This window comes from Heterocephalus glaber, unplaced genomic scaffold (assembly GCF_053883595.1).
Source record: "Heterocephalus glaber isolate CG9 unplaced genomic scaffold, H.glaber_assembly_v1.0 deba00001429, whole genome shotgun sequence".
NCBI lineage: Eukaryota > Metazoa > Chordata > Mammalia > Rodentia > Bathyergidae > Heterocephalus > Heterocephalus glaber.
Window position 1 is genome coordinate 15,730,378 of NW_028258294.1, and position 21,046 is coordinate 15,751,423.

Genomic DNA, 21,046 nt, shown 5'->3' on the forward strand with positions numbered 1-21,046 from the left:
TGTTTGTTTTCTGGCTCGTTTTCATATTTTTATTAGCTGTATTTGCCCTGTCTGTAGAGAATATGAATTTTTCAGGCTACAAGATTCAATATGGAAATGGAGAACAAAAGTATATATTGTTCCTGAGGGAATTGCTTTAGCTGTTTCAAACATTGCCTTGGAATTAATTACAATTCCCAGTTTAACCCTGTGCCTATAACAAGAGGTTGTTTAAATGTACTTTCTCCTTGTGGTTTCAACTGCCAAATGAAGGTAATGATTCAAACTGCTAATTTTCTGAGGAGATGTAGGTTAAATTTTAAATAAATCATTAAAAGTCCAACTCATATGAGAATAAGTGAACACAAGTATTCTTATTGTAACTGCCTTCAAGGGACTCTTGTTTTCATATTTAATTAAATTAAAGAATATTTAATACCAGGATAAATATAAGCCTCATATGTTGTCACACAAAGGAAAACTTTTTTGACCCAAGATTCTTTGGCTCTCCTCAGTGTTTCTGTGTGTGTGTGCATGTGTGTGTGTGTGTGTGTGTGTGTGTGTGTGTGTCTGTATGTTGTTCTGTCTGTCAGACAACTCGACCTTCTTCTCAGAGACTCACTGATTAGAAAACAGATTTATTTTCCTTAAATCTTTCCCACCTCTCACTATTTGAGAAGGAAGAGTATGTATTCCTGAACCTGTGTAACTGTACATTTAGTTGAAATACTTGCCCAGGTGGAACCCTGAATGATGTTCTCACATTCTCATGGGCTGGCTTTCCAGAATGTGGTAACCAAAAGCAACATCCTTTTGCCTTCCCTCAGGCTCTCTTACTCCTGTGGCCAGACTTCAAATCATGAGGCATTGGAGTCATTTTCAGAAAAATCTTGCTTAACCTACATACAAATTTGTTATCTGAAGTTCTCTAACTGGAACTTGAAATATATTTTCTTTTCAGTGGAACACGGATAAGGCAACTTGCACATATTATTTGGTGACCAGACAGAAGTCAGAAGATGATAGTGCTGATTCTCTTTTTTGTCTTGGTAGTGCTAATTCTGAGGCTGATTGTAAATTACATGAATTAGGCAGATCTCATCACTTTTTCACATCTGCTTGTCCAGTGTGTAATAACGGTCATCTGTTCCTATGTATTTTATATGACAAAAGTATATAATGTTGAAAGTGAGAGTTTAATAATTTATGTGATAGAAATATTGGATTTTTCTGATGCTTATGAGTGTGACTACCTCATGGAAGATAAACAACATAAATTAGGTTTGTGAATGAAAAACTACGTCAGTTAGCTTAAGATCAAGTAGACAGTGTAGCAAAATGCATGCATAGCTGGCGAAAGACTACAGAAATCCTCTAATGCTAGACTAAAGAATTTAGGTTTTTTCTTTTTATAGGACACATAGAAAGTTGCCTTATGTGCTAAATTCAAATTCTATATAAAAATTTTTAAATGCATAATTTCAGTGTCTCTTCTAAATTTCAAAACAGTGGGAGGTGGTAAAGATTTAAAATGAATATAAAAAAATAAAATGAATATAAATTTGTTTTCTGACAAATTCCTATTTTTCAGTAGTGAATCCAGAAAGTGTGACATAGACATTTTACAAAAATATAAGGTTGGCAGTTTAATTCAGGAACCATTTAAATATTTAACCCCAGTCATTTCTCTCCTGATCTGTACTATTTTGATGTATTTTAACTTTACATTTGTCTTACTTATTCTTACTCTATACACGTGATCACAGTTTTTCTTATTATTCTTTTGGATAATTTAGTGTGTTAATTGAACTCATGACTTCTGAAAGAAGATTGTGTAAATATAAATAACAAGTTTACATGTAGCTGTGTGACTTCCTTATCTTCTCTGTGGTTCACCTTGATATCTGTAAAATGGCAATTGTAGTTTTACCTCATAAATTTCATATATTGCATATTTTCCTAATAAATTTCCTAGTTCTTTATAGTAACTAAATTACTATAAAAAGCATTTAGAACAGTCCTTGGAGTATGGTAAGCATTGTATGTTAGCTACTATTATTTTCCTTTACGCATTTCATAGTTTACCTCTATAGCTGTTTTCTTTTGTGAATATCATTTATCATTTTTAAAGTAACAATTGATTTTTGGGAAATTCAGTTTTTCATTAGTGTAAAGAGATATTTTTCTCTTGTCTTTTTCCTTTAAAGAAATTTTCATTGGATCTAGAATTATGGATTGACAAAAGAAAAACTTTGGGCAAATTAAATGTAACATAGGTTATTAAAGCAGAGAACAATTATGAATCAGCCTTCAAAATTGAAAAAGGCTGAGAGGGCTCTGTTCCAGCAGTGTGAGGAATGAGCTTTTGTGGCTGAAACTGGAAGCAAAGTAGGCATGTTACCTGACTGGTTACAGTGGGACTCCTGTATTTGCATGTGGTCTAGTGGAAGGTGCCAGTTATATAAGGAAATCACCTTTTGAGCTGTTTGTGAAGCATTGTTTTTAAGTGAGTTATAAAAAAATGTTTCCAAGTTAAATTCTGACTGACTTATGTAAGAACCTAAGTTGCAGAGTCAACCTCAAGACCAATGTAAACGATCTCCTTGTTTACTTAAAGAGATTGATTGTTATTTCCTTACAGCACATTATTCTGATTTTTCTAACCCATCATTGCTATCAAGAAGTCAACTTATGGACTATGATTTTGATACATTTATCATTCATTCTTCTTTTTCTCATTTTTCTGTGTTCTGCTTTTTCACTATCATATGCCTATGTATTCATTCTTCTATTTTTTTCCAGTCTTTCTGAATCTAAAATTGTAAACTTTTATTTACTCTGAACAATGTTCGAAACTATCTCTCTTCACATATTGATGCATCCTATTGTTTTTTTTCCCAAAAGTCTGACAAGACATATTCAAGACATTCTTTCTATATTCTCTGTTTTATTTATCTTTCTTTTGTATTTTCCATCTCTGCCTCTCTGGAATTTTTCTAGATAACTTCCTCACTCTGTATCCTTTTTCTAATAGTACCAATTATTTTCTTTAAATATACATATATGTGTATAGACATAAATTTTTGAAGTTTTACATGATGAATTTGATAGTTATTGTTTGTGTTGACTCTTATTCGTAGTAATTTCTTCTATGTTATGCAAATATGGATTTTTATTATGAGGTTTTCTAAAAGTATTATTTCACTTTTCTCTGGATGAGTCTCTTTCTGGAGGGAAATCACTTTTGGATCCTAGACATTTATAGTTTTCTGTTCACACATCCTTCTATGACAGATCTAGAATTTATTTTTAGATCTCTACTCCTAGAGCTGTCATGAATGTCAACCTGAACTGCATCAGGATTTGGAAAGTGACTTACCAGTAAAAAGTTGGCTTTAATTCTCAATTTGCCACTCTTATCTAGATTTGACATGTAGTAATTATTCAGTGAGAAACATGCCATAATATTTTATATATTAATTGAAGAAGGAAATTTTAGTCATGACGTTGAGTTTCCAAACTACCAGAAAGAGAAACAGTCTGTCATCTGGCCATGGAGTTGTACCCAGAATTTCAGTACAACCCAAAGCCTGTCAGAATTTACATGAAGATAGGTGCCAGGTGTAGTGAGCCATGTTTTAGTCCTCACACTGCCCTGATGTCAATCATCAAGTGGTGAGAATCATGGCTTATTTCTGGGAGCAGATTGCTAGAATAGTTGTCTTTTTTTGGTTCTTGTCATCACTATGTACTATTTATTAAGCAATAAATAACTTCAAACCATATTTTTCTATACTCTTATTTTTCATTAAATGTATAAAATTGACTTGAATTTTTAGCAGACTAGCTCTACTTCTTACATCCTTTCTGGACCCTTTCCACAAGAGCAGGGTCTGTTGAGGTCAAAAACTGCTCTTAGATTAAAAAGGATGAGAAAATAGATATCCATAATGCTTTATAACACACTATAGAAGTCCATGTTAAAGAATATTACTAAAACATGTAAACACTGTGAACTTAGTCTTTTGTCTGTATCCTATGATAATTTGTCAGGAAGCAAAACTATCATTTGTTTTACTGTCATACACAGGATCATAACTCAACCTGTTATATTTGAAAGCCAAAATTCTGTCTATAGCCCTTCTGATATTGGTGCTCGATCCTCAAGAGCTATATAGTAAATGTAAGGCGACAAACATATATTCTTATTTTTATTTTTCCTATATCTTCTGTTGAATATTTCATCTACTTTTTTCCCCGATGAATTGGCTACAGAACTTCAAGGTCATCTAGATCATAGCTCTCCTTACAAATATATTTGATGTTCCTTTTCTGAGAGCCCTCTTCTGATGTTATTCAGTATGTAAAATGTATCTTCCAAGTAAAAGTGCCACTAGCTCCAATATTATGAAGAAGTCATTTTGGGATAGAATGAAAAGTCTACAGAAAAAGAGATATTTCACAATTTTATTTCCTTTTTTAAAATTAATTTTATTGGTACATTTTAGGTATACAATATAATGACATTCATCATTGGAAATTTGTACCTTTACATAATTTCTCTTGGTTTTTATTTTTTCCCTATTCCCCTGCCCTCCCTTCAACCTCTCCACCCCTCCCTATTTACAAAGACTTTGTTTCCATTTTTTCTTTTTATCATATTAATTCCATTCCCTTCTTTCCTTTATTAAAATTTACATTTTGTAGCCCTAGTCCATCCAAATAGAAAGAAACAATTTTAATTCTCACTGTTATAATTTACCAGAATAGAAAAAATTATTTAATTACTCTCAAAGATAAAAATAACTCAGAACAAGTGAGAAGATCATCCTTAAGTAGGTTGATCTCTAGTTTACTTGTCAATTTGTAAGTTGAATGTTTACCAAGATTCAGCTGGTTTTTGTCTCATGGCATTTATGTAGGTTTTCCATATAGTTCTAATTATGTAATTTAAAATAAAGATTTTGAAAATCACAGATACATAAGGGGTACCAAGAGCGAGATTGTTTAGCATAGGGAAACAAAAAGCTGAGTCTTATGTACAAACTCAGTAAGACTGACTTAGAAAATGTTATAATCTTAGGTGGATGTGAGACAAGAGTATAAAAGTAGTAAAACCCTCCAAGGATCCTGTAATCAGTTAGTTTCCTATGTTTTTGCACCACTTAAAAGAAATTTAAAGTTGTATATGGTGTATTATAGGCATAATTTATATATTAAGGATTCATATGATGTCCAACAAAAGAAAGGATTTTTCCATCAGATTCTTCATAATCAGAAAAATAATACATTCTCATTCTTATAATATTGACCAAAGAATTAAGAGTGAATTTTCTCTAGCCAGATGACAATATTTAATATATGCATATGTGAATTATTTTAATGACTTTTTTATTAACTTGATACCAGTCCCAGTTGCTTGAGATAAAAGTCCCTCTAGAAACTCTGGGAGGGATTTCTCAGAATCCTGTGTGAGATGATATAGCTTAAATGTCAATAAATTTTATATTACAGTATTTCCTTCATTAGTTGTATGACATTGGACAAATCATCTTTATCGATAAGATTTCTACGAAAAGTTGTACAAGTAACATGCTTAACATTACGTTACTAATATTATAGAAATGTAAAAGACTTTTTTCTTCTTGTACTCTCAGATAATTTGATTTCTATGGTTACAATTTATTGAATTATTATTACGAAATTCCCTTAATTGAACACCTACTAAATGTTGATTATTCTTCTGGATTTCCTGGTCTCTGAAGATGAACAAGACAAAAAATTCTTACTTTCATAGTTATGAATTCAAATAGGAGGAAAAGATAATTAAAAAGAAATGGACTAATGATACAAACTTAGGTAGTGAACATTGCTAAGATGTAAAATAATGTAGAGAAATAAGAAGAAAATTAGGGGCAGAGAGATAATCTTCATTGCTTTAAAGCTATAACTGGGAAAATCTTTGATGTTGGAGGGGTCCAGACAGAGGACATGGGAGTGCTTGACATATTTTGAAGAAGCAAAATCAGTGTTGTGCTGACAGCTAAAAAATAAAATCAGAAAGGCAGGTACTAGATTGTATATGACTACATCAGGACTGTAAACTAAATAAGGATTTTGGATTTTATTCTAAGCATAAAACACTGCTTATGTAGCCTGACCTATGTTTTAAAATATAATTCTGACTGTTGAGTGAGGGTATATGGGACAGAACTGTATTGACCTGGACAAAGATCAAAAGTAGAAACCTCTACCTTTGCGCGCTCTCTCTCTCTCTCACTCTCTCTCCGTCTCTCTAAATTTGCATGTACACCAATAACAAGGTACATTCTCATATGCATCTTGAGAAGAAAGCCTAACTTATAAGCAAGTGGCAATATGGTATCACATTATTTAATTTATATAATCTATCCTTAGTCCTATAAACTTGTGATTTTTTGTTGTTGTTGTTTGTATGTTTGTAGTGCTGAGTATTGAACCCGCGGCTTCATGCACACTAAGGAAGTCTTCTACCATGTAGTTACACCCTCAGTCCCAAATTACAATATTTTTAAGTACTTGTCTATGTAGTCAGGCTCAAAATACATTTATTCTTTATGCTTTGTGGCTGAAGTTTAACACAATGATCACTTACTATGCTTTGTTTGCAAATATTTGTAACAATTCTAAGAAAATTTAAAGAAATATTTCACATACTGGTATTTAAGTATCAATAGTAATGATAGATATATATTTTAAACATTTAAAATGAGTTTTTAAACTGTGGCTTTTAAAAATGTTTGTGATTAGTAGTTTCCAAGTTAGTATTTCTGGCTCTTAAACCTCTCAATGCATAGCAATGTAGTGTGTAACTGTTAGTCTCTGTAAAGGCACTTCTATGTACATATTCTTCTGATTTGCTTAATGACATTCAGTGATTATAATTTAATCTGGAATACAGTAGGAACTTAATAAATGTGTGATGAACTACCTTTATGTTATTAATTTGATATAGTAATTTTACTAAAGTCATAAAATAGCTGTTTTCAAGAAAAGCACATAAAAGTTTATATATTTGGAATCTTAGAGGTTATTACATATACTTTTATTTTATTTTATTTATTTATTTTTTACATAAACTTTTAATTTTGCCTAGAAAAGAAAGAGAGAAGAATTAGGAAGTAAAGACAAGGAAAAATGAGATTTACATACCATAAAGAGAAGGTCATTTTTCTTTTCCTGTGACAAAATACCTAAACTAATCAATTTATAGGAAGGGATGTGCTTTTGGGGCCATGGATATGAGCTTTCAATTTGTTGCCAGTTTGCCCATTGCTTTTGGTCCTATGGGGAGATGGTGAATCATGGCAAGAAGCATGTGATGAAGCAAGGCTGCTTATCTCATGGCAGCCACAAAACAAAGAAACAAATGGGCCTTTGGAAGATGTCAGATTCAAAATATAGCAGATGGCTTTTTAAGGGTTAGTTGTGTGTGTGCACGTGTGTGTGCCTTAGTAACTACTGACTATTTTTCCTTGAAAATTAATACAAATGCACACAAAATTTTCTCTTAGAAGACTATTTAACTTAAAATGGATTATTTTAATAATCAAATTTAATGTACCATCATTTATATTTGATATTTGACAATAGAAAAAAAGCCTTAAATGTATAGATATTATTTCATACTGACCTACATGACATTTTATCAGAAATGCTTTGCCTGAATGCCTGCTAAAGTCACCCCTCTAGCCTCTTCACTTACTACCATCCTTTCACTCTCTGTCAATCTTTTTCTTTCTTTTTTTTTAGTATTGAGAATAGAACCCAAAGCCTTTGCACTGAGCTACAGACCCAGTCTTATTTATTTAAAATCATTCATTCATTCAGTCAGTCAGTCAGTCATTTTTTAGGTGCAGTGATTAGCTAAATTGCTAAGGTGGAAGTGTAGTTGAGCAACTTCAAGTGTCTTCAATTGTACGAGATGTATTGATTTTCTTCTTTTCCTTTCTGGTACAAAGCAGCATATAAATAATAAAAATGTTTTAAACTGAAAAAAATAGCTATGAGATCACATTTTTTTTGCTTCAAATTATGTTTTTACTAATATTTACACAGAACAAAAGACAGTTGAATGGTTTTTTGATGAGAAGTTTATATAAATCAGCCAATGTTAACTCTTACTGTTCTTCTGTATTAGCAATCACTAACCATTAAATTAAAATAATCTAGAAAGACTTATATGTTAAAATATAAATAAAATGGAACTAGGTTAATTCAGCTAGGAATAGTAATTAGAGATTCCCTCCTTTGGTATGACTATATTAAATTATAAACTATTTATAAAAAACTGTCTATACTTTTAAGCATTTCCTAATAGAGTTAGCTGGGCCTACATGATAAAGAAAAATAACATGAAAAAAGTAATTATTTTGTAAAAATCATTGACACACTATACAATTATTGTTATTTATTTATTTATTTTTTTTGGTACTAGGGATCGAACTCAGGACGCTGCTCTTGCAAGGCAGGTGTGGTGCCGCTGAGCTGAATCCCCAGCCCTACAATTATTTTTTCAACTGAAACATGTTTGGCCAAGAAAATCAAAGCTGACAGCTGAAACTCTGAAGTTCCTTGTGTAGGTTAGGAATTTTCAGTGTATTTGTCAAGTTCTTGCAGGAAGTTTAGTGTTAGAATGCTGTATTCTTTTCATGTTTATCTTTCAGGTAAAAAGGAAAGATTTAATGTAATATACTGATTATTATTATAAAATGGCATTGGATAAAAACATTAAATATTCATGAAAATACTATTTCCCATAGGTTTGGGCTAGCAAAAGATGCTGAGAGAAATAACTTACCCAAGGACCAAACTGTAATACAGCACAGATAATCACAGGAGTTATAAACAAAGGCAGTTGACATTAATAATTAAGTGAGAAAAAAGTTCCCATGGAGGTTTCTACGAGCTACAGACACAGTGTGTGAGATCATTTAGCTAACTGATCATAAATTATATTCTAGACCAAAGGAGTATATATTAATGTAACCAGCTCCACTCTACTTTTCTAGCCCAATAATTTGTCTAATATAATAAATATAACTATTACACATTTCCTGTGATGAAAAATCATCACCAGTAGATCCTGATGTTTTTACTATCTGTACAGGAATATCCAATATAAATAAATGTAATAAAGAAACCATCACTTCTCTAAAGTTTTAGTGTTGTACATTAATTGAAATGTAATGGAAACTATTTTATTGTTGTGAGTATCCAAGTGTATATCAACTTGACCTTTAAACTAAGGTTACTTACCATGTTTTTAACAAATTTTTATATTTGTTTATATTTTTCTTTATTTTATCTGTTTTTGAAAACTATTGTCTACCTTAACAGGGTTCTCTTTATGAAGAAATACCAGTGGTAATAAATACCTGGGGACAAAGAAAATTTCAGTGACCAAGGATGGCTTCTTCTTGGAGACTCATTTTGTTTCTGTCATTCACCGGGTATCTTTCAGGTAAAACACTCTACCAATTATCTAATTTTCTAAGTATAATAGAATATAACAATATTTCCATTACAAAATGTTTTCTAGTATGTGTTTAAATTTATATCAATGTTGATAGCTTCCAAAAAAAAAGTAAACCAAGCAACCATTCAGCTTCTCTTAGTATTGCAAATAGTCATGCACCACTCAATAAAAGTAAGTACATTATATGTATAATAAAATCTTGGTTAGCTAGCATAATTCATTCCAGAGACATGCTTGTGATCCAAAGCACTTGTATATTAAAGCAAATTTCCCCACGAAAAATAATGGAAACACAGATGAATCATTCCACAACCGAAAATATTCATAAAAATGATTACAATACTGTAATACAAAGAAAACACAAGATATAAAGAAAAATAAACAAATTAACCACACTTACCTTTGAAAACCTTCCTGGCTGGTATGAGGGTGATGAGAGGATTATTTTGTTGGGTGACTTTCACTATCACTAATGGAATCACTGCTATCTATTGGTCCAGTGGAATTTTTTTCTTTTCATGCAACTTTAACAACGAACTTATCCAGTTACACTTGGAATTGCCTCCTTTTGAGGATTTCATGGAAATGTGATATCGCATTGTTAATAAAAGATTAATCTCTACCACTACTACAGCTTTATTCAGGGGCTACTTTTGTTTTAAAATTAATTTTATTGGTACGTTTTAGATATACATAATGATAACATTCATCACAGGGAATTTGTACCTGTACAAGATATGTCTTGATACTTTTTTTCCCATTCCCCTCCCCTCCCTTCAACTCGCCTTCCCCTCTTTATTAACAAAACTTTTGTTTCCATTTTTTCCTTTTATTCTCTTTTTTTTCTTTTCACTTCCTTCCTTTCCCTCTCTCTCCTCCTTAGTTTCCCTTTGCATTTGAACATGTTCTACCTATTTCCCTATATCTGTTATACGTTTCGGTCCTTATTGACCTTTTCAGTTGCTCTCACAAGAGAAAACATGTGATATTTGATCATGTGTGTCCACTTTATTTCATGGTGCATCCATTTATCTAAAACTATCTCAAGTTTATCCCTCTTCAAAGCAGAGTAGTACTGCATTGTATACAAAATTCTTTATACTTTCATCAGTTAATAGGCATTCAGTTGAACAAATTAGAAGATGCAGAAGCAACTCCAAACAGACTCAACCACCTTTTTTTGACAAACAGGCAAATGCCTTCACTGGAATAAAGATGGCTTCTTTTATAAATGGTGCTGGAAAAACTGGCATCACACATGCCAAAGATTAAAACTAGACCCATATCTCTCACCATGCACTACACTAGAATCAAAATGGATCAAAATCTAAATATTAAAACAGAAACACTAAGTCTACTGGAAGATACAATAGGTAGAACTTCTGAAGACATAGATGTAGACAAAGACTTTATGCACAAAGCTAAGATAACACAGAAAATAATACAAAAAATCATCAACTGGGGCCTCAACTTATTAAGGGAAAAGAAAAAAAAAACACCAACAGAATGAAGAGACAACCCACAGAGTTGGAAGAAATTTTTCCAGCTGTTCTTCAGACAAAGGACTAATATCTAGAATATTTAAAGCACTCAAAAGAAAATCAGACTTCCAAATATAAAGATCCAATCCAAATCCAAAACTGGCCATCTTAAATGGATAGACACTTTTCAGATAAAGTAGAAACAGCAAATAAATACATGAAAAAATGTTCCACATCACTCGTCATTTGAGAGATGCAAATTAAAACAACACTAAGATCCCTTCTCACCCAAGAAAGAATGGCTGTTATCAAAAATTGACCAATAACAAATGACCAATAAAAATTGACCAATAACAAATGCTAGTAGGGCTGTGGGATGAGAGTGTAGACTCTCATCCACTGTGGATGAGAGTGTAGACTGGTGCAACAATGGTTGAAATATTGTGGGGATTCCTCAAAAAGTTAAAACTAGAGGTTCCATTTGACCCAGATATTCCACCTGTTGGTATCTTCCTGAAAGAATTAAAAGCATCAAACCACTGTGATATATACACACCCATGTTTATAGAAGCATAGTTTGTAATACCTAAATCTTGGAAACAAGTGGTGGTACTTTTCTACAAAATTTTGTAATTTCCCACATTTTACACATCCCCTTCATCCCATTTGAAGTGAGAGATTCTCCTCTTTCCCTCCAGATGAGATCTCCCCTATAACCTTTTTTCTATGAGGAGATGATCATCCACAATGCCACAGTGAAAGAGGGAGAGAATCACTGTCTCAGTTGTGACCATGAGACATCTGACGTCATGTACTACTCATACTGCAAGAGATTGCTTGTAAATCAGTCAAAATTTATTAGAAATGATTTCATCTTGCAGAATACTAGAACAAGTTACTCTCAGTCTAAGATTTTACTTATTTTATTTACTTTCTTTTTCAACCTAAGCCATTGTCAGCTATCAGAAGACTTGGAGATACATGTATATATTATTTAAAATAAGTAATTATAATTGTATCTCAATACAATGCTAAATTTAACCATATAATACAGACTCATATCGGATGTAATAACATTTACAGACACCATTTAAAGACATATAAATATTGTATATTTTCCTTGATTGACTTAGCTTCTCTGATTTTCTTCTGATCAGTCTTATTGTTATATATCTTAAATCTAAAATGAGGTATTTTATTCTCCAAAAGAAAATTATGTTCTTCAGAATAATAATATCAAAATGAAAAAATATCAGAACTTGTTCTGAGAATGTCTAAAAATTAAATTATTTCAATTTAAAAGCTATGCACATAATAATTATAGCTTGATTTGATTCAACTCAGTGCCCATACTGTATATAAAGTTTATATGATATAATGGTAAAGAGTCTGAAAAAGATGTAATTTTAGGATAAATGACTGTATTGATAAACACATTTTCATGTTTTAAGGATATTAAATATAATTTTAAACAGTAGTATATTTATTTTTGCATAAAATGAGTGGTCTACTCAAATTTTGAATGTAAACCCTTATATGTAGCATGTGCCTACATATAACAGCGCATAACATGTGGATATGAAAATATATATTATATAGATTATATAACCATATAAAGATATAAAACATCTATTTTACATGTGACCACAAATAATCCTAACAGTGATATCATTTTATATAATCATGTAATCAAAATATTTGTTTATGCTAACTTTCTCTCTTTTAAATAATGAAATACATTACTATATTTTGTGCTCCTGTAAGTTTTGATTAAAGTTATAAAATTTAAATTATGTTTACTATTGTCTAGTAACTTAAATAAACTTGAAATTGTAGCTAAGACTTGAGATGGAAAGACAGATGCATCAGTGGCCAGGCCATTAAGAAGGATTCCCAAGAAAGGGGCATATAAATGTGACGGAATGCTTGATGAGAGTGTGACTGCTTTCTGCTAGTGGTGGTACAGCTGTTGATTGAATACTAGAATGCGTACTAGAACGCTGAGATCAGGGGAAATAATATACATGAACTATATCATAAATATTAGTAATCATTACTAGACTAAACTACAAAACAGTTATTAGATTCATGAAAATACAATATTATTATTAGGTTGAAAATATTTGAACAGAAGCATTCCTTTTGCCTTTCCAAGTACCAGAATACATTCGTATCAAAAATTATAAACTTAAAAATAATATTTAGAATTATTGAAAGTAGGGATATTTATCTCTTCCATACCGAGAAATTATTTTCTTTACTGAATTTATAATTCATAGAATTAAAAAAGAATTATAGATTATTGTGGTTCAAATCTGTACTTGGGCAAGTAAAATATAGTTTGTTCCTAGTAGGGATGAGGCTAGGGTTGATTCTCTCTGCCACATAACAGGTGGAAGTTTGATGAGAGGACTGCCTCCCAGAGCAGCATCATACAACGTGATGTTTTAAATATTAGCAAGAGGTACGGATTTAGCTCAGTGGTTCCAGCACCTGCCTCATTGAGTTCGATCCCAGGTACCAAAAAAAAGAAAAAAAAATATCAGCAAGGACTTCAGCTGACTGTAGAAACAATGACCTTCTTCCAAGAATACATAAGCTTCTTTAGTTACTTTCCTCAACGTTTCTTTCAGATGCTTCGGATGTAACTATATTGCTTTAAAAACAATAGCAATAAAGCATTTTCTCTCTACTTTGACCTTCTTCTCCTCAGTAGGATAAATCTATTTTATTGAAAAAGGTGACAGTGTGTTCTTTCTGCCAAGTTGGTGATATCCTGTTGAACAGAGAATGTCTGTTACTGATAAGCTTATACAAATACACTCCTTCTTTTTGGCAGTGTAGTAAATTGCAGAGAACTTTATCACTGCCAGTAAGCACTGCCTAAGCACTTTTAAAGGAGAATGAAAATAAAAGTGTTAGAGCAAACACGTGCTTGATAATATTAATTCTGACTGGTCTGTTGTGCTTGAGAAAGAGAAATGGATAGTGGCTTCTCCACAATCATTTTTGAATTCCATGTTTGCACATTGTACTGTTCTCCTGGGAAGTCATGTTGGTAATGGAGACTACTTCAGTATGGGCATCCAAGTCGACTCATCAGCCATGCTCTGGTGGTATTAGATGTGTAATTAATCCAAAAACAATTTAATTTTTCCTTTTCATTGGGACAGTAGTCAGGGGTGAGAGTTGCATCACTTGAATTAGTCAGTTTTATTATTTTTATCTTAAAGGCAAAGAAAATATTAAAATGTATCTATAATTACCAGCAATTCCTGGAGTGATATAAAATTAAATCTTCAAGAGCAAGTTCAGAATTCTAGAGAAATTGTTGTAAATGTGTCTCAGTGTATTGGAGATAAAGAGGAAATTAACTTACTAAGTCAGGTAAATGTTATTTCTTTTACACTAAAAATATTTGTTGAGAAATACTTTCCACTTGAGTATTGCCTAAGGAATAAGCAGTATGCATCAAAGGGTTTTGTAGTCTAGAAATGCTATGAAAATTGTCTCACATTCCTTAAACTGAACTGACTTTCTAGGATCATTTTCAATAATTACATAACTTTACTGATAGAAAATTTATTGTGTATATTGATTTTCTATTTTATAAAACAACGCTTGAAGAATTCATATTATATCATGTTTATGAGAACTTATGAATGAGTGTTTACTATATCATTATTTGAGCAGAGATAAATTTTGAGACCAGAAATACTAATGAGAAACACATGTATTAAATGGTAAAGATTATTTTTACTATTTACCATGAGTGTCTGCAGAACTGCTCCAAAGTAGTCATTTGAGTCATATGTTTTCAAGAAAAACATACAACTTTTATTCTGCATTTTTTGGATTTGAATATAAAATGGATAGACAATGACACTCACTGAGCACCAAAGCAAGCTGACAAAACTGAAATGCAAAAGAAATGTAGGGGGAAAATCCTTGCTATTCTGAATTTTTAAACAAATTTTATAGGTTTTTCAGGATCCCAAACACTGATACATGTGTAAAATAGGCCATATTTGAATAATTGTGATATTTAAAACAATTATGTGCTATATATTGTTTTCTGTTTATTTTAGCTCTTTGGAAAAGTCCTATTTTGCCAACCATTAAACAAGTTAACTATAGGTTTCTTGAAACTTTATCAACTTTACTGTTTAGTAATAGTTTGATACAATGTTAACTACAATATTTGATACAATGTTACTACGACATTTTTGTTTTCAAATATTTGGCAGAAAATGTTTTTCTTTCTAATTCTCATTCTATCTTTAACAATGAAATTTGTCACAGAACATTCATTGTTCCTATTGGTGGGTCCAGGATGAGTATTATGCTCCTTGTATTGACTGAACCCAGTCAGAATGTGAGAACCATCTAAATGTGTCCAGAACAGGGTTAGAGATGAGCTTAAGTGATGACCTTTTTATTTTTAGAACTTGCCTATTTTGCAGCTGTGATTTTTACGTGTTTGTATAAAAGCATAAGACCATCTCCTCTGTAAGGATAGAGGAGATTGTTCTATGTGGTGTTTCATACTCAGGAACTAACATAATGCTCCTATAAAGTAGAAAATATATTTTATAAATGAATAAAAATGATAATTTGTTTGATTCTTAAAAGACACATAGGTTTTGTTTGTGGTTGCGGTGATTTCTAGTAAAAAATTAACCAAACAGAATAAATGACTTTATCTTCTCTAACTTGATCATGCTGATGTTTTTTCAATACCAAGAACAGAGCTGAAGTATTTTAGACATTCTGAAGTCCTGGGTTGAAGAAGGAATAGTCATCCTAGGTTAGCTCAGGGGACTGTGAAAACAAATGAAAAAAAAAGTGCTAGATGAAAGAGAAAAATAACTAGAAAAGAAAGAAAGTAAAAATGTAGAATCTATGTATAGTGAGTGCTGCCTGTCAGGCTGTGCAGCCTCCTGTCCCCCTTCCCACTCACCACAGAGGCCTGGCCGATTTGGCTTCAAGAGGTTTTAAAGGGCTCTGAAAAGACAACCTGCTCATCTCCTTTTCCACTAGCTCCTCTGGTAATTCATAGAGAAGCACTGGCTGACAGTGCCTTTAATGGCCTGGAGCTATTTTCATTTAAAGCCTAAATTTAGCAAGAAATTTTTCAACTTGGCCCCAGGATTCTTATTTGTTCCAGAATAACCCTAAAGGAAGTGACTGTTTTTTAAAATAGGATTCTTCTGTAAAACAACATGCAACATTTGTTTCACTTATGGTTTAGCCTGAACACTAAAAAATATAGCTATAGATAAAAAGTTTCATATAGCCAGAACCTATATAATTTGTCAAAGATTGTGCTGGGGATAGAAATTATAGAGATAAAACGTGTTTTAAAGACACTCCCATCCTCAGTCCAGTGATTAATATATTCCAGAATCTTTTGTTAGAATTCATTTGTTACAGTGATATCTCCATATCCATCATCAGTTGGTACTGAGAGGAGAAAAAAGTACCAAAAACAAGTACCAAGCAAATTGTTTTGGCTGGAAAGGGTAGGGAGTCACAAAGAAATACACATGGATAGCTCCTTTTCCCCATTACTTAAAAATATATGGTATTATTACATGTCTGTGGTGCATGAAGTTGACAACTACCCTAGGGAGTAGGTGCATGTACAGGACACACCTGAATTCTTTTTTTTTTTTTTTTTTTTTTGTGCTGGGGACCTGAATTCTTTTTTAATCTCCTTCTGCTTGCCACCCATCACCCTCGGTCAGGTTCTAGCTTGCAGTTCAAATATCAAACAAAAAAGTACTGACACAAAGTTCTCCTGTCAAAATGTGTCTAGTACTAACTGTGAATAGTTTCAAAGCAGTGGAGTACAAAGGAATGACCCTACTTGTTTAATGCCTACTAAATACTGTTTTATGCACTAAGGATACAGCAACAGCGAATAGGACAGACAAAAATCCTTGCCTTTGTAAAATTCATATTTTAAGAGAGAAGATAGACAATTTAACAAGAAAAGAAGCAGTGTAAGATCTGATAGGGATAATTCTCATAAGAAGCTAAGTAGAAGAAGCAAGAATGGGTAGCATAGATGATGATGGGTAAATTACCAAGATGTTATTTCATATAAAATTGTTAAGAAACTTCATGGTGAATAGATATCTAAAAAAAATCTGATAAATGTAGAAATTTATTATCTAGAAATAAAGTGCTTCAGGCAGGTAGGGGAAGGAAAATATCAAATCCTTTAACAGGAAACATATTTCATATATATGAGAGAGAACCAATATAGAAAAAGAAAAGTAATTTGTATGGAAAAAGAGAAAGGAAAAATTAGTGTTGAAACAGATTGATAGGCAATGGTCACATCAGATTTTGAACAGAGGTGAGTTATAATTTAATAACACATTAGAAATTATCATTACTGTTTTATGGAAAATAGGCTATGGAGCTTGGACAAGGATTTAAACACAGAGCATAGGTAAGATGCTATTGCATGAGCTTTGGAGAGAGGCATTGGAATTAACAATTTAGATCTGCAGGTGTTCAAAACTATTTATTTAACTCATCATGAACCAGAATTGGTATTTGCCTACCCAAAAGAGTTAACATGTCTAAGGGAGAAATTGGACCTGTTTGCATCTCTTTTATAAACAATGACTGTGGTATCATGTTCAGTTGCAGATTCAGTTTTGTCATGGGAATGTAGATAATCACAAATATATCAGGAGATGAAAAACTAAATGACAAAATAAACTTGAAATCATGTAAAACTGGAGAATACTTCCTTCTCCTTGTGAAGTCCTCATTAAATTATTTGCTACTTTTTATAAGCCAATTAAGTAAAATACTCAGAACATAAGATATAAATGTAGTAGTTGACCTTAAGTATATATTTTGGTCATACTTCCAGAAAGTGATTTGATCTTTCCTTTTTATATCCACAGTAACAGTAATGATTCAAATTCAAATTGTTTTCTTTATTTAGGGCATGGAGAGTTGGCCCATTTTATATTCTCCAGTAAAAAGAAACTGTAATATTACATGGCAATATTTAAAAAGTTGGAAGAATGTAAACTTTTCTTAATCTAACATGTATAAATACCATTATCAGTATTTTGCACTTCTACACTCAGTGAACTGGAAAAGCCTCCAGGTTTCCACAGCAAAAAATAAACACACACAAACACACATACACACACACACACGTATATTATGTCATATGAGAAGTGTAGTGTCTGGGACTCTCAATTTAAAAGACAGAATTTTCAAAGGTGAACATTTGCTAAAGTTGATTATATGTAAGCAATTTACACTTATTATAAAAGATTTAGAAGGACAAATCAATAGAAGCTACAGAAGAGCCAAGGGCAGAATTTATTCATCACAAAAGATCATTCCAACTAGCTGGACTTCCTCAGTGATAGAATTTGCTCTGTATCCAGAGAGGTGTTGTTTTTTTTAAGTTTTACAGTTTGTCTTTTTTCTGTTTTTATTTTTAATAGTACATATTTGCTTTACATAATGATTACATTCCCTGTGAGAATTAGGTCATCTGCATAACACAAGAGAGCTTGTCATCTCTCTGGAGAGAAAGTTCAAGCCTGAGATTAATGATCATTATATAAACATATTTTTAGCTTCACGAAATTTGCTCAAATTGTATAAAGCTCCACCATCCTTGTGCCTGTGATTTGTAAATCAGATTTTAAAAAGTTACAAGGGTTTTATTTTAATTTTGTTACTTTTTAATAATAGAAGGCATGCTACTAACAGAATTACCAAAGAAGAGAATGGTAAATGATTTCAAGTAGAACAACTGAAAATGAGAAGAACATATTGGAGATTAGAAACAATTCATGCATATATCTAATGGACTGACTTGTATTGCTTATGACAGATATGAAAAGAGAGAATAAAAGATGTTTCTTTCAGCTGTTTAGAGAAAGTATGTTGGAAATTAGTGGAGACAGAAATAAGAGTAAAGGCAAACCAAAAAAGAAGGTTACTTTGCAAGTAAGGATGGCAAAATATGTTGAAACATTAAATTTAAAAAGTTATTACTAAATAGAATGCAATAAATTTGGTAGAAAAAGTAATACACAAGAGATGTTTGTAATGAAGCATAAGTAAGCTATAAGCTAATCTGTTTTGAATTACATCCAAAGATTTTTTTCTTTTAAGTAATAACATGGACCTGATTATAAAATGGCCTTTTCATAAACTCAGATGATTCAATTCTGTGAGGCTATTCTGCATGGCTAGACCTTTGATTTAAATGGAGTCTCCTACAGTCTGCCAGAAATTATTCCCTTCAAGGCATTCACACCACATACTTTGGGAAAAATAGACTTCCATTAGGAAACCTAAGAACTATATTCAATTTTGCAATGAATTGTGGAACTTTGGCAAGTTATTACCTTCTTTTTTGTAACATAGTAGTTTAGCCTACACTCTTTAATCCTCTTTCATTTTGTAATATTATTTTCCAATCATCTCAGTATTATTTGCTAAAGCCCTGAAATAAGAATCTCAAAAGGTAAGTGTCGCAATATTTGAAAAACTGGTGCTAGCTGCATCCATGTAGTATTTACTAAAAATGGTTAGGTAATCCAGCTTAAACAATCAGTCTGAGATTTGAGAAATATTAAGACATATAAAGAAGTTATCAGTCAATGGTCTAAGTTTTCCTTTGCCTTCATGAAGGGGAATTAAAGAGTGAATACTTCATTCCAGCCAAGAGAGGAAGCTCCAGAAGAATAACTTCCATTGATTAACAAATCTACAAGAGACCAAGAAGGGCCTTTCACTCCATCACAAAAGACTACAATTTTACTTTTTAAGTGACAGAAACTCAAATGTGTTAAGAAGAACATGCTAGAAAAGATTTATAAAAACCTGAGACATTTTCCATAGTTTTTTTAAGGGTGAGAGAAATGATAGTAATAAGAGTATACACGAACTAGCTCCTGTTTCCTGAAGTCAGGAAGTTAGTAAAAGCTACTCTTGAAACTGATTGAAATTGAAAGTTAGAAGGGGTACAGAAAGTGCCATCACTTGGAAGGGTTAGGGTTCATGAGCTTTACGTGTGAAGGAAGTTGAGGCAGCAGAGGGTAGCCAGTTTTGAGCCACCTTGATGGATTCTAGTTAGTACTACCTGACCTGAGAAGGACTTCAGCAGAAGGGAACAGACTTCATCTTAGTCATTTCTGTGTTGCCATAGTAAAATGCCTAAGGGACTGGGTGCTGTATCAGAAAACTAATTTATTTAGCTCACTGTTCTGGAGGCCCAAGAACATGGCATGCTACCATCCTGTGGAGGAGTTTCTGGGTGGGCCACCATGTGGTGAAGAGCTGGAAAGGGAATCAGATATACACCAAAGGTACCAGATGCATGGCATGGCATTTCCTTATTAAGAAGGCACTCTCTTGATAACTAGCCACTCCATAAAACCATCATTTATTCTTTTTCAAGTGAAACCCCATGAACTAACTAATTTCCACTAGGAAAAACATTTTGAAGTTTCCACCTGTTGATACCACCATACTGAAGACCTATCTTCTAGCACATGGAGAAACACTCAAACAAATCAAAACCACATAAGATTCTTAGGGCTAAAAGTAGTGATATAGGACACCAAGTAATCTGAATAATGTAACTCCCAACCTGCTAGACATCCAAAAGGCTAAGTTCATGTTCTCTAAAACTAAGAATGAATTCTAGGAACAACAGAGGTTAAGAGTAGGAAGAATTTATTGAGAGAAAGATAACTTCTGTCTAACAGAAACAGAAGGGGGACATTTCTCAAAGGTGTTTTATTGAGCAAAGCCATGAGGTGAGATGATTAAAAAGTAGGACAAAACTATAGTCAACAAACAGGATTACAAGTATCATCACTTAGGTATTATTCATCCAATGGGAAATCATGAGGTGGAACAAAACTATGAGCAACCAATAAGATTACAACAATTATAGTCATTTAACTAATACTGATCAAATGGGAAAGCTAGGCATGTAGTGGAGCACACATGGACTGAAAAAGGATTTCCTCAGAAGGAATGGGCTAGAGAGGTTTTGGTTTCCAGTTGA

At 32.3% G+C, this 21,046-nt stretch overlaps 1 protein-coding gene across 22 annotated transcripts in view; it reads left to right on the forward strand.

The window, feature by feature from the left end:
* The window catches only part of Cntn5 (contactin 5), a 1,206,007-nt gene that overhangs the window by 494,764 nt on the left and 690,197 nt on the right, over window positions 1-21,046 (forward strand). For 13 of the 22 annotated variants that reach the window (XM_087212119.1, XM_087212127.1, XM_087212125.1 and 10 more), the window contains 2 exons: window positions 8,456-8,600; window positions 9,358-9,481. In XM_087212119.1, coding sequence (XP_087068245.1) covers window positions 9,427-9,481 — 55 coding nt within the window. In that variant the 5' untranslated portion in view covers window positions 8,456-8,600; window positions 9,358-9,426. The remainder of the gene's footprint in view (window positions 1-8,455; window positions 8,601-9,357; window positions 9,482-21,046) is intronic. The other 9 variants (XM_087212136.1, XM_087212135.1, XM_087212131.1 and 6 more) reach the window with 2 other exon arrangements.